The sequence below is a fragment of the Hemitrygon akajei genome, chromosome 5 (assembly GCF_048418815.1).
Source record: "Hemitrygon akajei chromosome 5, sHemAka1.3, whole genome shotgun sequence".
NCBI lineage: Eukaryota > Metazoa > Chordata > Chondrichthyes > Myliobatiformes > Dasyatidae > Hemitrygon > Hemitrygon akajei.
In genome coordinates this window covers 110,724,400-110,739,942 of record NC_133128.1, presented here as the reverse complement: position 1 = coordinate 110,739,942, position 15,543 = coordinate 110,724,400, and the positions used below count along the sequence as shown (strand labels likewise).

At 44.6% G+C, this 15,543-nt stretch overlaps 1 protein-coding gene across 4 annotated transcripts in view; it reads right to left on the bottom strand.

Annotated features, from left to right (window-relative positions):
• The window catches only part of LOC140728049 (5'-AMP-activated protein kinase subunit gamma-1-like), a 60,103-nt gene extending 44,805 nt beyond the window's left edge, over window positions 1-15,298 (bottom strand). For 2 of the 4 annotated variants that reach the window (XM_073046181.1, XM_073046183.1), the window contains exon 1: window positions 6,564-6,668. Coding sequence is in view for 2 of the 4 variants with exons in the window: in XM_073046182.1 (XP_072902283.1) it covers window positions 1,052-1,133; window positions 6,564-6,670; window positions 11,683-11,734; window positions 15,135-15,215 (322 nt within the window). In the remaining 2 variants the exon portion in view is untranslated. Of the gene's footprint in view, window positions 1-1,051; window positions 1,134-6,563; window positions 6,671-11,682; window positions 11,735-15,134 lie in introns of those variants that run through there. The other 2 variants (XM_073046182.1, XM_073046184.1) reach the window with 2 other exon arrangements.
• Window positions 15,299-15,543: the final 245 nt, after the last annotated feature.

Here is a 15,543-nt window from a genome sequence, read left to right as displayed (position 1 = left end):
ATAGACTGGGAGTAGAGGAGCGACGGGTTGAACAGGGAGAGAGAAGGTGGAGAATGGGGGGACGGGTGTTCTGACCATTATTACACTGCTGTCTGTGGCACCATACTGTGCACACATTGGCAGCCATACTTCACTACACCAGTGACTGACAGGACAAAGCAGTTTGAACATGTTCAAGGTATGAAGGTTGCTGATATCAGTCATCTGCTCTTGCTTCAGAAGTGGAAGATGTTGTATAAGACATTGCTGAGGCCACTCTTGGTGTACTAGATCACACTGCTACAGGAAAGGTGTCATCAAACTGCAAAGATTGCAAGGAAGATTTACAAGAATATTGCCAGGACTCAAGGGCCTGAGATACAAGGAGAGGTTGGCGGAATGGGACTTCATTCCTTGGAATGTAGGAAACTGAGCAGTAGTTTTAATAATATCATGAGGGGTATAGATAAAGTAAATGCACATAGTGGGAACACAGGATGCTGGAGGAACTCAGCAGGTCAGGCAGCATCTACAGTCGGGAATAAATAGTCAACGCTTCAGGCCGATGCCCTTCGTTAGGACGGAAACATCAACTGGTTATTGCCCTCTATAGGTGCGATGCTACCTGACTTGCTGAGCACCTCCAGCTTTTTGTGTGTGTTGCTCTGGATTTCCAGCATCTGCAAAATCTCTACTGTTTGGGAACATAAGGGATCCTGCAGATGCTGGAATGTGAAGCAACTATCTGCTGGAGAAACTCACTTTGAATGCATACAGTTCTTCTGAAGGAGAGGTTCTCCAGAAGTAGAGGCAGATGCATTAGGGACATTTAAGAGACTGTTAGATAGGCACATGGAAGAAAAGAAAACAGAGGGTAGGGCTATGTGGGAGGGAAGGGTAGATTGATCTTACGGTCTATATTGTGTTAGAGGGGCAAATGGGACAAGCTTAGATGGCATCTTGGTTGGCATGGACGAGTTGTGCTGAAGGGCCTGTATCAGTGCTGTATGACTCTATGAGTCTAAAGATGTGTGCACTCCAGTTACATTCTGACTCCAGGATCTAAACTCACCCACAAAACATTGCTCCTTGCTGTTCCAGAGAGGGGCTGCTCTCAGACCATTGGCGACCATTGCCAGGAAGGCTTTCTTCACCTGCACAGAGTTGAGACAAGCCTCAGCCTCTTATTCCTCTCATTCTGTTTGTGATTACTCCCAAACCTCCATCCCAACCAACACTGCGGCACAGCTCAAATGCTAACTATAAATTTGCCAATGACACTCCTATTATTGGCAGAATTTCGGGTAGTGACGAGGAGGTGTACAGGAGTGAGGTAGATCGGCTGGTTGAGTGGTGTTGCAACAACACCCTTGCATTCAACATCAGTAAGACCAAGGAAATAATTGTGAACTTCGGAAAGGGGAAGTTAGGGGAATGCACACCAGTCCTCATCGAGGGATCAGAAGTGAGACAAGAGAGCAATTTAAAGTTCCTGGGTGTCAACATCTCCAAAGATCTGTCCTGGACCCAACATATTGATAAAATTACAAAGAATGTACAGAAGTGGCTATATTTCATGAAGAGGTTGAGGAGACTTTGTATGCAGCCAAAGACTTGTGCAAATTTCTATAGATGAACTATGGCGAACATTCTAACTGGTTGCATCACTGTTGAGTATGGAGGGGCCACTGTATAGAAAAAGCTGCAGAAAGTTATAAAGTCAGCCAGCTCCATCATGGGCACTAGCTTCCCTGGCATTGAGGACATCTTCAAAGACAATGCCTCAAAAGGTAGTATCCATCATTAAGGACCCACATTACCCAGGACACGCCCTCTTCTCATTGCTTCTGTCAAGGAAGAAGAACCTCCTTATTGAAGACAGATACTTAATGTTTCAGGAACAGCTTCTTCCCCTGGGCCATCAGATTTCTGAATGGACAATGAAGCCATGTACACTACCTCACTATTTTTTGCTCTCTTTTTTGCACTACTTATTTATTTTATTATATATATATATTTCTTATTGTAATTTATAGTTATTTTATTATGTATTGCACTCTACTGCTGCCACAAAACAACAAATTTCACAACATTAATATTAAACCTGATTCTGATTCTAATTCCCTCAGATAGGCCTCAGTATCACTGGGCTGTGGGTTACGGGCTGTGCCCGCTCGCCATTAGTGGAAGTACCATCAGCTTTGCAGCATCACCTCTCAGAAAATGGGGCAAGTGAGGTTGAGGTGCGTTTAAGGCCCACCACCAGGATCACTAGACCTCCTTATTAAAACCATCAAAAAGATCATAAACAGAGCAATGAGATTCAGCTCTGGAAAGATGAGAAATTATGTCAAAGCTGGTGAGATGACATAATTAGAGAGTGTGCAGAGGAGATTTACCAGGATGCTGCATGGATTAGAGAGAATGCATTATGAGGACAGGTTGAGGGAGCTGGGGCTTTTCTCTTTGGAGCAAAAGAGGATGAAAATGACTTGATAGAAGTTCCAACCTTTTAAAGTTCTGCAAGATCAGTCTAGCCCTTCTCTCCCACATAGCCCTCTAAAAGCCTATCTAACAGCCTTTTAAATGTTCTAAATGTATCTAGCTTTTCCACTACCACTGTCACTGTGTGAAATAAAAACCTGAGATTAGGAAAGATGAGGAAGCTTTAGAGTGGGTGCATATGAGATTTATCAGGATGTTGCCTGGATTAGAATGTGTATCTTATGACGAGTGGTTGAGCACGTTAGGTCTTTTCTCTTTGGAGCAAACCAGGGTTTAGGGTGAAACTACAAATAACATTGCTTGTGGGACAAAGGGCCTGCTCCTGTACTGTACTATGTTCTGCCAGAAAAGGAGCTCGAAACACTTGCAGTCCAGAGAACATGCAAAGGCTTCCTGTCTGATAGACATGGGTTTAGGATGAGAGGGTAAAGATCTGCACATGTCGCTCCACTCTTCAAGAAAGGAGGGAGGCAGAAGAAAGGAAACTATAGGCCAGTTAGCCTGGCTTCTGGCTGGGAATATGTCGGAGTTAATTGTTAAGAATAAGGTGTTGGGTACCTGGAGCCACATGAAAAAATAGGCCAAAGTCAGCATGGTTTCCTTAAGGGAAAGTTTTGACTGTCAAATCTGTTGGAATTCTTTGACGAAATAACAAGCAGGATAGACAAAGCCAAATTGGTGGGTATTGTATACTTGGATTTTCAGAAGGCCTTTGACAAGCTGCTGCACATAAGGCTGCTAAACAAGATAAGAGCCCATATTATTACAGGAAAGATACCAGAACAGATAGAATATTGACTAAATGGCAGGAGGCAAAAGGTTGGTATAAAGGGAGCCTTTTCAGATTGGCTGCTGGTGTCTAGTGGTTTTCCACAGGGGTCTGTGTTGGGACTGAGTCTTTTTACGTTGTACGTCAACAATTTTGATAAAGGAATTGATCATTGTCGCCAAGTTTGCAGTTGATATAAAGATAAGAGGAGGGGCAGGTAGTGTTGAGGAAGCTGGGATGTTGCAGAAAAACTTAGACAGATTAGGAGAATGGGCAAAGAAGTGGCAGATGGAATCCAGTGCCAGGAAGTGAATGCTCATGCAATTTGGTAGAAGGAATAAAAGCACAGAGCATTTTTGAAACAGGAAGAAAATTCAAAAACCTGAGGTGCAAAGGGATTTGGGAGTCCTTGTGTAGGATTCCCTAAAGGTTAATTTACTGGTTGAATTGATGGTGAGGAAGGTGAATGCAGTGTTGGCATTCATTTCAAATGGACTAGAATATAAAAGCAAGTCACTGGTGAGGCCTCCCTTGGAGTATTGTGAACAACTTTGGCCCCTTTATTTAAGAAAGGATCTGCTGACATTGGAGAGGATTCAGAGGAAGTTCGCCAGACTGATTCCCGGAATGAAAGGGTTATCACATGAGCAGCGATTGAAGGCTCTGTGCCTGTACTCACTGGAATTCAGAAGAATGAGGAGGGATCTCATTGAAAACTATCAAATGTTGAAAGGGTTAGATACAGTGGATGTGAAGAAAATGTTTCATTTGGTGGGGGAGTCTAAGACCCGAGGACACAACCTCAAAAAAGAGGGACGCCCATTTAGAACAGAGATGAAGAGGAATTTCTTTAGCCTGGGGGTGGTGAACCTGTGGAATTTGTTTCCACAGGAGGCCATGGAGTCCAGGTCACTGGTGCATTGAAGGTGGAGGCTGATTGTTATTGATTTATCAGACTGTGAAAGGATATGGGCAGAAGGCCGGAAAGTGGGATTGAGAGGGAAATGGATCACCGTGATGAGGTAGTGGGACAGACTTGCTGGGCTTTCTGCTCCTATGTCCTGTGGGAAACAGCTTCTTCACACAGAGGGTGGCGGGGCATGGAATGAGCTGCCATGGGTGTAAGAAAGTGATAGAGGTGTGTACAATTACAACATTTAAAAGGCTTTTGGATGGGTAAATTCACCCAGTGGCTATTTATGAGGTACAGAAGTGGAACCCAGTATAGTCTTCTGCTGCTAGAGCCTATCCACTTTAAGGTTCAATGAGTTGTGTGTTCAGAGATCCTCTGCTGCTCACCACTGTTACAATTCAAGGTTATTTAAGTTCCTGTTTTCTTCCTGTCAGGAAGTGGAAGCCTTAAAGACGATGCAGATCTACCAAGATGCTAACTGCGTTAGGAGCGAGCTGGGGCTCTTCTCTACAAGCTGAAGTTGGTGACTTGATTGTAGGTGTATAAGATAGTAAGAGGCACAGATGAAGTGGACAGTCAGAGTTTTTTTTCCCCCAAGATGGAAATGGCTAATAGGAGGGGCATAATTTAAGGTGATTGGAGGAAAATATGGGGGGGGGGTGTTATGTCAGAGTTTAGTTCTTTACACAGAGCATAGTGAGTGCCTGGAAGGCCCTGTGAAGGATGGTGTTAGAGGCAGATACAATACGGGCATTTAAGAAACTCATAGATGCTCTTTTGTACATCACTGGAATATGGATGATCACAAAATGGAGGAAAGAGTTGGATTGATCTTAAAGTCAGCTATAAGGTGGTTCAAAGGGCCAATATGCAGCTGTAATGTTTTATGTTCTAACAATGGAAGAAGGGAGACTTTAGATTGTACTTGGAGAAGGTTAAAAGGTCAGAATAACAATGAAGGCCTGTACTGTGCTGTACTGTTCTCTATTTCAAACAAGGAATTCAGCAGACGTTTCTTCATCTAGGAGCCGATAAGTGTGTGGGGTTATCCTCACAGGGAATAGGGAGGGTTTTGATGCTTAAGGAGAAGCAGGACAAACGCAGACTGGGGAAAGGAGCAGATGGACATGATCACAGGGGAAAAGATGCAATACAAAGAAGGCATGCCTGTAACTATATTTTATTAGGGGTTTGAGGAGGATCAATATGTCACCAAAGGCTCTAGCAAATTTCTACGGTTGTACCATGGAGGGCTTTCTGACAGATTGCATCACGGTCTGGTATTGGCTTCAATGTGCAGGATCGCAATGATCTGCAGAGGGTTGTAGACTCCACCAGCTCCATCACGGGCACAATCCTCCCCACCAGCAAGGACATCTTCAAATGGCGGTGTGTAAAGAAAGATGGCGTCTGTCTGGGAGGAGGTCAGGAGCCTGGGCACCCACATTCAACTTGTTAGGAACAGCTTTTTCTCCTCCAACATCGGATTTCTGAACTGCCCATGACTTCTATGTCATTGGTCCTCTTTTGCTCTATTTATATAATCTTTGCAACTGAAGTAATTTTCTTCTTACACTGTACTGCTGCCACAAAACAACACATTTCATGACACGTGTCAGTGAACATAAACCTGATTCTGAAGGGTTAGAACCAGTATTGACCAGCTGGTATAACAGCCTGCTGTTGTACTGTGAACTTTACGTAGAACAAAACAGCGCAGTCAGGCCCTTTGGTCCCTGGTATTCTGCCAACAATTTAACCTACTCCAAGATCAATTGAATCCTTCCCTCCACTCGGTGCTCCAGTTTTCTATCATTCATGTGCCTACAAATCTCTTAAATAGTCTCTAAAAGTATCTGCCCCCACCATCGCCCCTGGCAACCCACCACTCTGTGTAAAATATCTATGCCTGACACTCCCCCCATACTTTTTTCCCACCACCTTAAAATTATCCTCCCTGGTATTAGCCTTTTCCATCCTGGGAAAGGTCTTTGGCTATCTACTCGATCTATGCCTCTTGTCATCTTGTACACCTCTATCAAGTCACCTCTCTTCCCCCTTTGTTCCAAGTAGAATTTCCCTAGCTCACTCAACCTACCCTCATGAGTCGTGCTCTCTAATCCAGGCAGCATCCTGGTAAATCTCTCTGCACCCTCTCCAAAGCTTCCACATCCTCCCATATGAGCAGACCAGAACTGAACACAATCAGAGCTTTATAAAGACGGGCTCCTGAACTCATGCCACTGACTAATCAAGGGCAACACTCCCACTGATCAACTTGTGTGGCAACTTTGAGGGACATACGACTCTGATCCCTCTCTTCCTCCACGCTGTTAAGAATCACATTTGAGCCCTTTGCCGACACTCCCAGTCACATACCCACCAGCCCTGTCTCACCTGCAAGGTGGTATCGAAGACAACAAGTTTGGAACTGGTGGGGATGGCATCATAGCACTGATGTGCTTTCATGAAGTTCATGTAGATGTTAGCATCTGGCTCCGACCCTTTGGGGAAGAGAAATGGAGTCAAACCTCACAGAGATTCAGGATTGAATCGGGAATTGTACCCCAACTATCCTACTCCATCTGGTTGTGGCTCAATAAAATAGGCTGCTGGAGGAACACAGCAGTTCAGGCAGAATCTGTGGGGTAAAAAGGACAACTGGCATCTGGTGACACGAAATATCAACTACCCCTTTGCCTCTGCAGAAGCTGCTCAATCTGCTGAGCCTCACCAGCATACAACATGCCCAAAGTCCGTACCGTTGTGGGCACCCCAGTAGGGTAGTTGTTAACGCAACGCTACTGAAGCTCGGGGGGGAGGGTCGTAGTTCAGAGTTCAATATGGTGTTTGCACGTTCCTCCCCATGAACGGCAGGTGCTCCGCTTTCCCCCCCACATTCTAAAGACATACCAGTCGTGAACTGTCCTGTGATTGGGCGAGGGTTAAATAGATGGGTTGCTGGGTGGTGTGGCTCATTGGGCCGAAAGGCCTGTTCACACGGTACCGCCAAATAAATAAACAAACAGTGTGAACATCTGGGGAGGCAATCTTTAAGAGAAGGTTGGTTAACTAGGGGTTCATTCACAACTAGAAAAAAATTCAGTGGTGGAAATAGTTATTTTAACCATTTAGTTATTGAATTTATTGTCATAAGCACAAATACATGTCTGCACAGGTGTAATTAAATATTGCTGCTTCACAGGCAAATAGCATTAGAGACACAACATTCACAAGAGAACAAAATTAATCCTGAAATATATAAAAATTATACTTGGCCATCATTTTACTTTACATTCAAGTTCATATATACAACCAAATGAAACAACATTCCTCTAGAACACGGTACACCCACAGTACCTTTGTCACACACAGCACACAAAACTAAATATTGCCACAAATAAGTTAATACAGTGTAATTCAAAATGCAGGCAGTGCACAGCACAGGTAAACAGTAAACAGCTCATTGTCCTGGTGACGAGACCTTGGTGGAGGCAGGGTATTCATTAGTCTCACAGCCCGAGGGAAGAAGCTGCTACCCAGTCTGACAGTCCTCGTCCTGGTGCTCCTGTACCTCCTTCCTGATGGTAGAGGGTCAGAGAGATTGTGGGATGGGTGGTAGGGATCCTCAACAATGCTCCAGGCATTCTCTTTGCTACGTGTCACAAAGCAGAGGGAGGGAGACCCCAGAGGTCATTTATACTATCCTCAGTAGGGCCTTGCAGTCCAGTACCTCACACTTCTGTAAGACACGATGATGTAGCCAGACGGGATATTTCTAATAGTGCTCCTGTAGAAAGTTGTTAGAATGGCGGAGTGGAGCCTTGCTTGCCTCAATCTCCTCAGAAATTGTAGACACTGCTGTGCCTTCTTGACTATTGAGGAGGAGTGGTGGGTCGAGGTTAGATCATCTGTTATGTGCACAACAAGGAACTTTCTCTCTCTCTCTCTCCACAGTAGAGCCATTGACATGCCTTCCTAAAGTCTACGATCATCTCTTTTGTCCTGTCCACGTTGAGACTTGGGTTGTTGACAAACCTCCTCTCTGGATGCCGTCTCATCACTGTTGCCGATGAGGCCAACCACTGTGGTATCATCAGCTAACTTGACGTAGTTTGAGCAGGATCTGGCAGAGCAGTCGTGAACAGCACACACTGAGCACATGACACCATGCTCAGCATGATGGAGCTTTAGTGTCGCAGGTCACCACTCCACTTTATCAACAGGGAAATAGAAGCCACATTTCTTTCTTTTAACTGTTTAAACGCTGTATCATCCTAGTGAATATACACTTTGAGACCAGTATTTTAGAACATAGCACAGTACAGCACAGCAACAGCCCTACGGCCATAATGTCTGCGCTGAACATTTTGCTGAGCTAAACCAAATCTCTTTGCCTGCATGTGGTCCAAATCCCTAAATTCCTTACTATCCACGCATATATCTAACAGCCTCTAAAACACTTCTATCTGAATATAATTCAGATTATTATTTTTATTCAGATGTATTATCACATTGATCACTAATTTAATTGGCTCAGTACAACATTATGGGCTGAAGGGCCTGTATTGTATTGTTCTATGTTCTGTACACATTGCAACAGTGAAATGCATCTTTTGTGTCAACAACCAACACAACACAAGGATGTGCTGAGGACAGCCCGCAAGTGCAGCAACACATCCTAGCACCAAAATCGCTTGGTAGAAGAACACAGAACACAACAAGCATCAAGACTCCCCATTCCTCTTTCCCACCTACCCACCCTCACAAACAGTCCTCTGGTCCCAGAACAGGGCTTTGGCCCTCCAGTTTCTGGGCTTCAGCTGAGTGGCTACGTCTTCCGGACTACCGACCAATCCTCGGTATCGACCCCTGGACGAGCTGATCACAGGACCCCGCAGGCCAATCTCCGTCTAACCGGCCCTCGTGCCTCCTCGTGCCACCACCGCCCCAGGCAGCGTATTCCAAGCACCCACCACTCTCTGCATGAACGAGAATCTGCCTTGCACAGCTGCCTTTTGCTCCAGATCTCCGCACCTTGCGTCTCCAAGGAAGTCAGAGGTATCTGAGGGCGGTTCCCTGGTGGCGGTAGGCTCTCACAAAACATTTAACAAATATCCAGAGGAGCACTTGAATCATCAAAGTATCGATGCCAACAGGCCAAGTGCTGGTAACTGAGATTAGTGAGGATGAGGAGTTTAGTTTAAGTTAGAGACACAGCGTGGTAACAGACCCACTCGGCCCATCAGACTCACCCTGCCCAATTACACCATGTGACCCATTATCTTACTAACCTATACGTCTTTGGAGTGTGGGCGGAGCCTGGAGAACGTGCAACCTCCTTGTAGACAGTGGAGGGAATTGAACCGCGATCTCTGGTGCTGTAAAACGTTACGCTAATCGCTCTGCTACTGTGCCACCCTCCACACATATAGATTACTCAATACATAATATCCATGAGAGGTTTGGACAGGTACATGGATGAGAGAGATATGAGGGGGGAGGTAAAGAGGCAGGGGTGGCAAAGACTAAATAGACTACGGGACCTGCTTCTGTGCTGTACAACTCTATCCCCTCATGACTACAGAAAATAAGACCATTAGAAGTAGGATCAGAATTGGGCCACTAGGCCCATCAAGCCAGCTCTACCATTCAATCATGGCAGATTTATTACCCCTCTCAATGCCTTCTTCCTGTAACCTTTGACACTCTTACTAATCAAGAACTTATCAACCTCCACCTTAAATATACGCAATGACTTGGCCTCCTCAGCCATCGGTGGCAATGAATTCCACAGATTCACCAGCCTCTGGTGAAAGAAATTCCTCCTTGCCTCTGTTCTCTGGCTGTGACTATGTCAGAGGGTCACGGTGAATGTGTTAGATCCATGATATTCAATAACTTGACTTTCATATCAGATTTTGAACAACTGCAAGGATTTGCGTTATGCCATCAAAGCACCTTCATTCGGAGATGAATACAGTACTTAAACCGTAAAGAAAGCTAAGCCTGGCTATTGATACTAATTTGATGCAAACTCATCACCAAAACCTCTAGATCTGGAACTGAACAGCTCCCTTTGCAATTGGATCCTGGATTTCCTGACCAACAGACCACACTCGTTAAGGACAGGCAGTAACACCTCTGGCATGATTATTCTAAACACTGGTACACCACACGGTTGTGTCCCCCTTCTCTGCTCCCTGTACTGCATTGCCAGATTCACTCTTACTTCATCTATGTTTGCAGGTGATTGCACTGTAGCAGGCCCTACCTCAGATAATGATGGGCTGGAGTACAGGAAGGTGATAGAGAGCTTAGTGACATGGTGCCAAGAGACCAACCTTTCCCTCAATGTCAACAACACAGTTGAGCTGGTTTTGACTTCAGGAAGGGAGGGGGCAGTGCACGTGGTTCTGTCTAAATCCATAATGCTGAGGTTAAAAGGATTGAGAGCTTCAAGTTCCTAGGACTGAACATCACCAACAGCCTGCCACTAACATAAGAGATCCTGCAGACGCTGGAAATTCAGAGTAATGCAGACAAAGTGCTGGAGGAACTCGAAGTTCAGGCAGGATCTATGGAGAGTAATAACAGTCAAAGTTTCGGGCTGAGACCCTTCATCAGGAAGGGGAAGAAGACAGAATCAGAAAGTGGAGAGAGGGGAAGGAATACAAGTTAAAAGGTGATAGGTGAAACCAGGTGAGTGTGGCGGGGAGAAGTGAGTGAGAAGCTGGGAGATCCCATCACATAGATGAATGCCTTTACGTGCTCTGGAGACTGAATAAACCTGGCATGTCCTCTTACCAAGGTGCTCTTACTGATGGATCATAGAAAGCGTCCTATCTGGATGCATCATGGCTTGATATGGTAACGACCTCAAGAAACTGGAGAGAGTTGTTGATGTGGCTCAGCTCATCATGGAAACTGCTTGGGCTCTGTCTATTCTTCTTGCTGACTTGCTAATAATCAAAAACTCCACCCTCCCCGTTCAACCTCTCCTCTTCCCCCTCCCATGTGCAGAAAATACTAAAGCCTGAATGCACATACCACCAGGCCTGGCAAAGCCTTCTATCTCACTGTTATAAAGTCCCTTCGTATGATAAGGACTCTTAACCTCACCATCTACCTTGTTGTCTTTCTCTGTAACTGTGACACTATATTCTGCATTCTGATCTTGTTTTATCGTGTAGTACTCCAAGAGCTGCTCCAAAGAGCACTACATGAGGTCATTCTTATCCTCGGCCATTAGGCTCTATAATGACTCAACCTATAGTCGGGGAAGTCATGACCCCCCTCCTGTTAGACTGCTTGTGGTCACTTACTTTTTATTCTTTCTACTTCTCTTCTAATATTTATACCTGTGTAATACTACTGTGACACTTTAAATTCCTTGGGGATCAATCCACCTCAATGCACTGTGACAATAATAAACCAATTTGACGATTTAGATTTTTTGGTATAGTATTGCATTGAAGGATGAAGCACATTTATAGATAGAAACATAGGTACTTACCAACACTGTCAGGCAGAAACTTTTCAAACAGGCTGCTGTCCTGATCTGCAAGCTTAATAACAATGATGGTGCACGGTTATCATCAAATGGTTAAAAAAAAGAGCATAAAGGCGCTCTATCAGAAACATTCAAAAGCATGACGGAGTTCATGACCTTGTGGCAAGTTTATGGACAATATGAAGATAAGTGAAGGAACAGGTAATGTTGAGGAAGCAGAGAGTCTGCAGAAGGACTTAGACAGATTAGCAGAATGGACAAAGAAATTTCAGATGGAATGCAGTGTAGGGAAGTATATGATCATGCACTTTGACACAAGGAATAAAGACAGAGTCTACTTTCTAAACAGGGAGAAAATTCAGAGATCAGAGGTACAAAGGGACTTGGCAGTCCCAATATGGGATCCTTTAAAGGCTAACTTGCAGGATGAGTCAGTGATGAGGAAGGCAAATGTAATATTAGCATTAATTTCAAGAGGACTGGAATATACAGGCCAGGATGAAATGCTGAGGCTTTATAAGGCACTAGTCAGTCAGACTGCATCTGGAGCATTTTGAGCAGTTTTAGGCCCCTTATCTAAGAAAGGGTGTGTTGGCATTGGAGAAGGTCCAGAGGGGTTTTACAAGAATTTCCTTAGCCAGAGGGTGGTGAATCTATGTAATTCATTGCCACGGATGACTGTGGAGGCCAAGTTATTGGGTGTATTTAAAGCAGATGTTGATAGATTCTTGATTAATAAGAAAGGTTACAAGAAGAAGGCAGGAGAGTGGGGTTGAGAGGGAAAATAAATCAGCCATGATGGAATGGCAGAGCAGTCTCGAGGAGCTGGATGGCCTAATTCTGCTCCCATATCTAAAGGTCTCATGTTATACAGCCTGTAGCTGAATTTGAATAATTTTCCTTAAATGTACAATGCAAAACTGAAAACACTGTTCAGACTTTGGCTTAAAATCTGATCTCTTAGCTTTAGCAGCAGTGCAAAGAAGATTCATTTCAGTGAGGGGATAGGCAGAGACCGAGTCTCTCTCCTCATTACTTTCATTCTAAATTCTCCTCCTTCACTTCCTCTGCTGCTCTGATTTCATGCCTTTCTCAGTCCTGAGCTTTAGTCAGTTTTCCCACCAGATTCTGCTCTTCTCACACCTGCCTTCCTTCCTGTCTCGTTCATCCGTCCTGCTTCTTTCTAAACCCGTTATTCCTTTTATCTTTAGAATCATTCTCTTCCCTTCACTCAAGTTTTTTCTCAGACACCTTTCTCACTCTTACAAACACTCTCTCTCATTCACCCCTATTTTCTCCCTGCCTCTCTCTTTTTCTCTCTTTCAGCCTCTCTCTTCCTCTCACACTCTCTCCCTCTACCCGTCTCTCTCGCTCTCACTTTCTCTCCTCTTGCTTTCACTCACTGTCACCCTATTTGTTTCTTGTCTCTCTCTCTCCCCCTCCCTCCCACTCTCCCCCCCCCCACACACACATTCATATCTCTCTCCATGGCAATGTTCCACTTGTTCATCTTAAAAATGTTCCAGAACATTCTATCATTGAAAGCTTTACAAATCTGAAGCCACAGTTTCAAATTTTGTCTCCTCTGCATCACTGTGCAGTTGTTAATTCCAATTTTGCACAGTTTCTAGTCTAAAGGTGACACCATTGTGTTATAAGTTGAACAAGTCTGATGGTAAACTGTACCCTATACCATCATGTTTATGATGGTAGCTGGTGGAGCAGAGTGACAGAGGCTGTGTGAGAAGGGGTTTCTTGACTTAGAAAGAATTCAGGACAGTCTGACAGGTAATGCCTGTGTGTAATGTGATCCTCCTGTCTACTTCTGACAAACATCTATTTCTCTGCCAAGCCAACAGATTGACAGGGTCATAAAGATGGTGTGTGGCATACTCGCCTTTATTACATTAGTCATGGAATTCGTGAATTGCACCTTTATAAAATTCTGGTTAGGCTACATCTGGAGTATTGTATTTAGTTCAGGTTACCCCATTACAAGAAGGATGTGGAAGCTTGAAGAGGGTGCAGGAGAGGTTCAGCACGATGCTGCCTGGATTAGAGAGTACAGGCAATATAGAGAGAGGTTGGACAAACTTAGTCTTTTCACCTCTGGAGCAACAGAGGCTCAGGGGAAACCTGACTGCAGTTTGTAAGATTATGAGGGGTATAGATAGCTGGTCAGTGGTACAACGCCTTAGAGTGTAAGACTGGGGTTCAATTCCCGCTGCTGTTTGTAACGAGTTTGTACGTTCTCCCTGTGACCATGTGGATTTCCTCCGGGTGCATTTCCACATACATTTGGAAAACTGTGCTCAGTTCAGGAAGGATGTGGAAGCCTTGGAGAGGGTGCAAGAGAGATTTACCAGGATGCTGCCTGGACTAGAAGGCAAGTCTGAGGTTGAGGGAGCCAGGGCTTTGCTCTTTGGAGTGAAGGAGGATGAGAGGTGACACAGTGGAGGTGTACAAGATGATAAGAGGCAGATATAGAGTGGATTGCCAGAGACTTTTTCCCAGGGCAGAAATGGTTAATAGAAGAGGCATAATTTTAAGCTGATAGTAAGAAAGTACAAAAGGTGTGTAAGACAGCTAAGTTCTTTGCACAGAGAGTGTTGTGGTGGGTGTGTGGAACACCCTGCCAGGGACCATGGTATAGACAGGTATGCACATTAGGGGTATTTAAGAAACTCCCAGCTAGGCATATGGATGCTAAAAATATGGAGGGCTATGTAGGAGGGAAGAGTTAGAGTTAGGTTAATAGTTTGGCACAACATTGTGGACTGTGTTCTAGGTTAAAGCTCGTCTATTTTTTCCATGATGAAAGTGTCTAATATGCATTTAAAGTGGGGGGGGGGAGGTTCAAAGAAGGTGAGTGGGACAGTTCTTTAACACCCAGATGGTGCTGTAATCCAGGCACCCTCAGAATGAATGCAAACATTACACTTGCTTTCCTTACTGCCCACTCATGGGGGTCAGAATCAAAGTCAGGTTTAATATTACACTGACATATGTTGTTTTGTCGCAGCAGTGTGTTGCAGTGCATAATAATCAAAATTACAATAAGAAAAACATTTTTAAAATTAAATAATATAACTAGTGCAAAAGAAGAGACAAAAATATTGAGGTAGTGTTCATGGTTGGTTGTCCATTCCGAGGGAAAGAAGCTGTTCCTGAAGCACTAAGTGTGACTTCAGGCTCCTGGACCTCCTCGTCGATGGTAGCAATGAGAAGAGGTGATGGCAATCCTGGGGAGGGGGCAGCTGACAGTGCGCACAAGCAGCAAGGAGAGAGAGTTAACAAACGATGCACCGATAAGAAAAATGAGGAGAGTGAAGAACAAGGACAGGTGCAAAGTCAAGTGCAAATGAGGGAGAGGGAGTAGAGAGGCAGACTGAAGAACAAGCTCAGAGGAAGGAATAATCAAGACACTGCTGGCCTGCAATGCACGGTATTTGTACCTGTTCTATTGGCTCCTCGTAAGCTTCTTGCATTCTGCGTCCGGCGCTCTCAGCACAGATCAAGTTTAAACTGCACACCATGAATGCCTGCTCCTTCAACAGCACTCCATTCTCGGGTTGGAATGCAAACAGCTTACTTCACTGCCTAAATTTGTCGCATCAGCAGACTCACTTAGGAGCTCTCCTTAGTAGGAGTTAACTGCCTGTTGCTGGATATAAACACACGAGAGCTTCACAGCTCACATCACTCACTGAAGGGCCACACTTAAAGCAGGAACAAGACTGAATGGGAGGGGGCAGAGACAGAATCAGGGTTAATATCACTGGCATATGCTGCGACATTGTTGTTTTGTGGCAGCAGTACAGTACAACACATAAAATACACTAGAAATTACAATAAGGGATATAT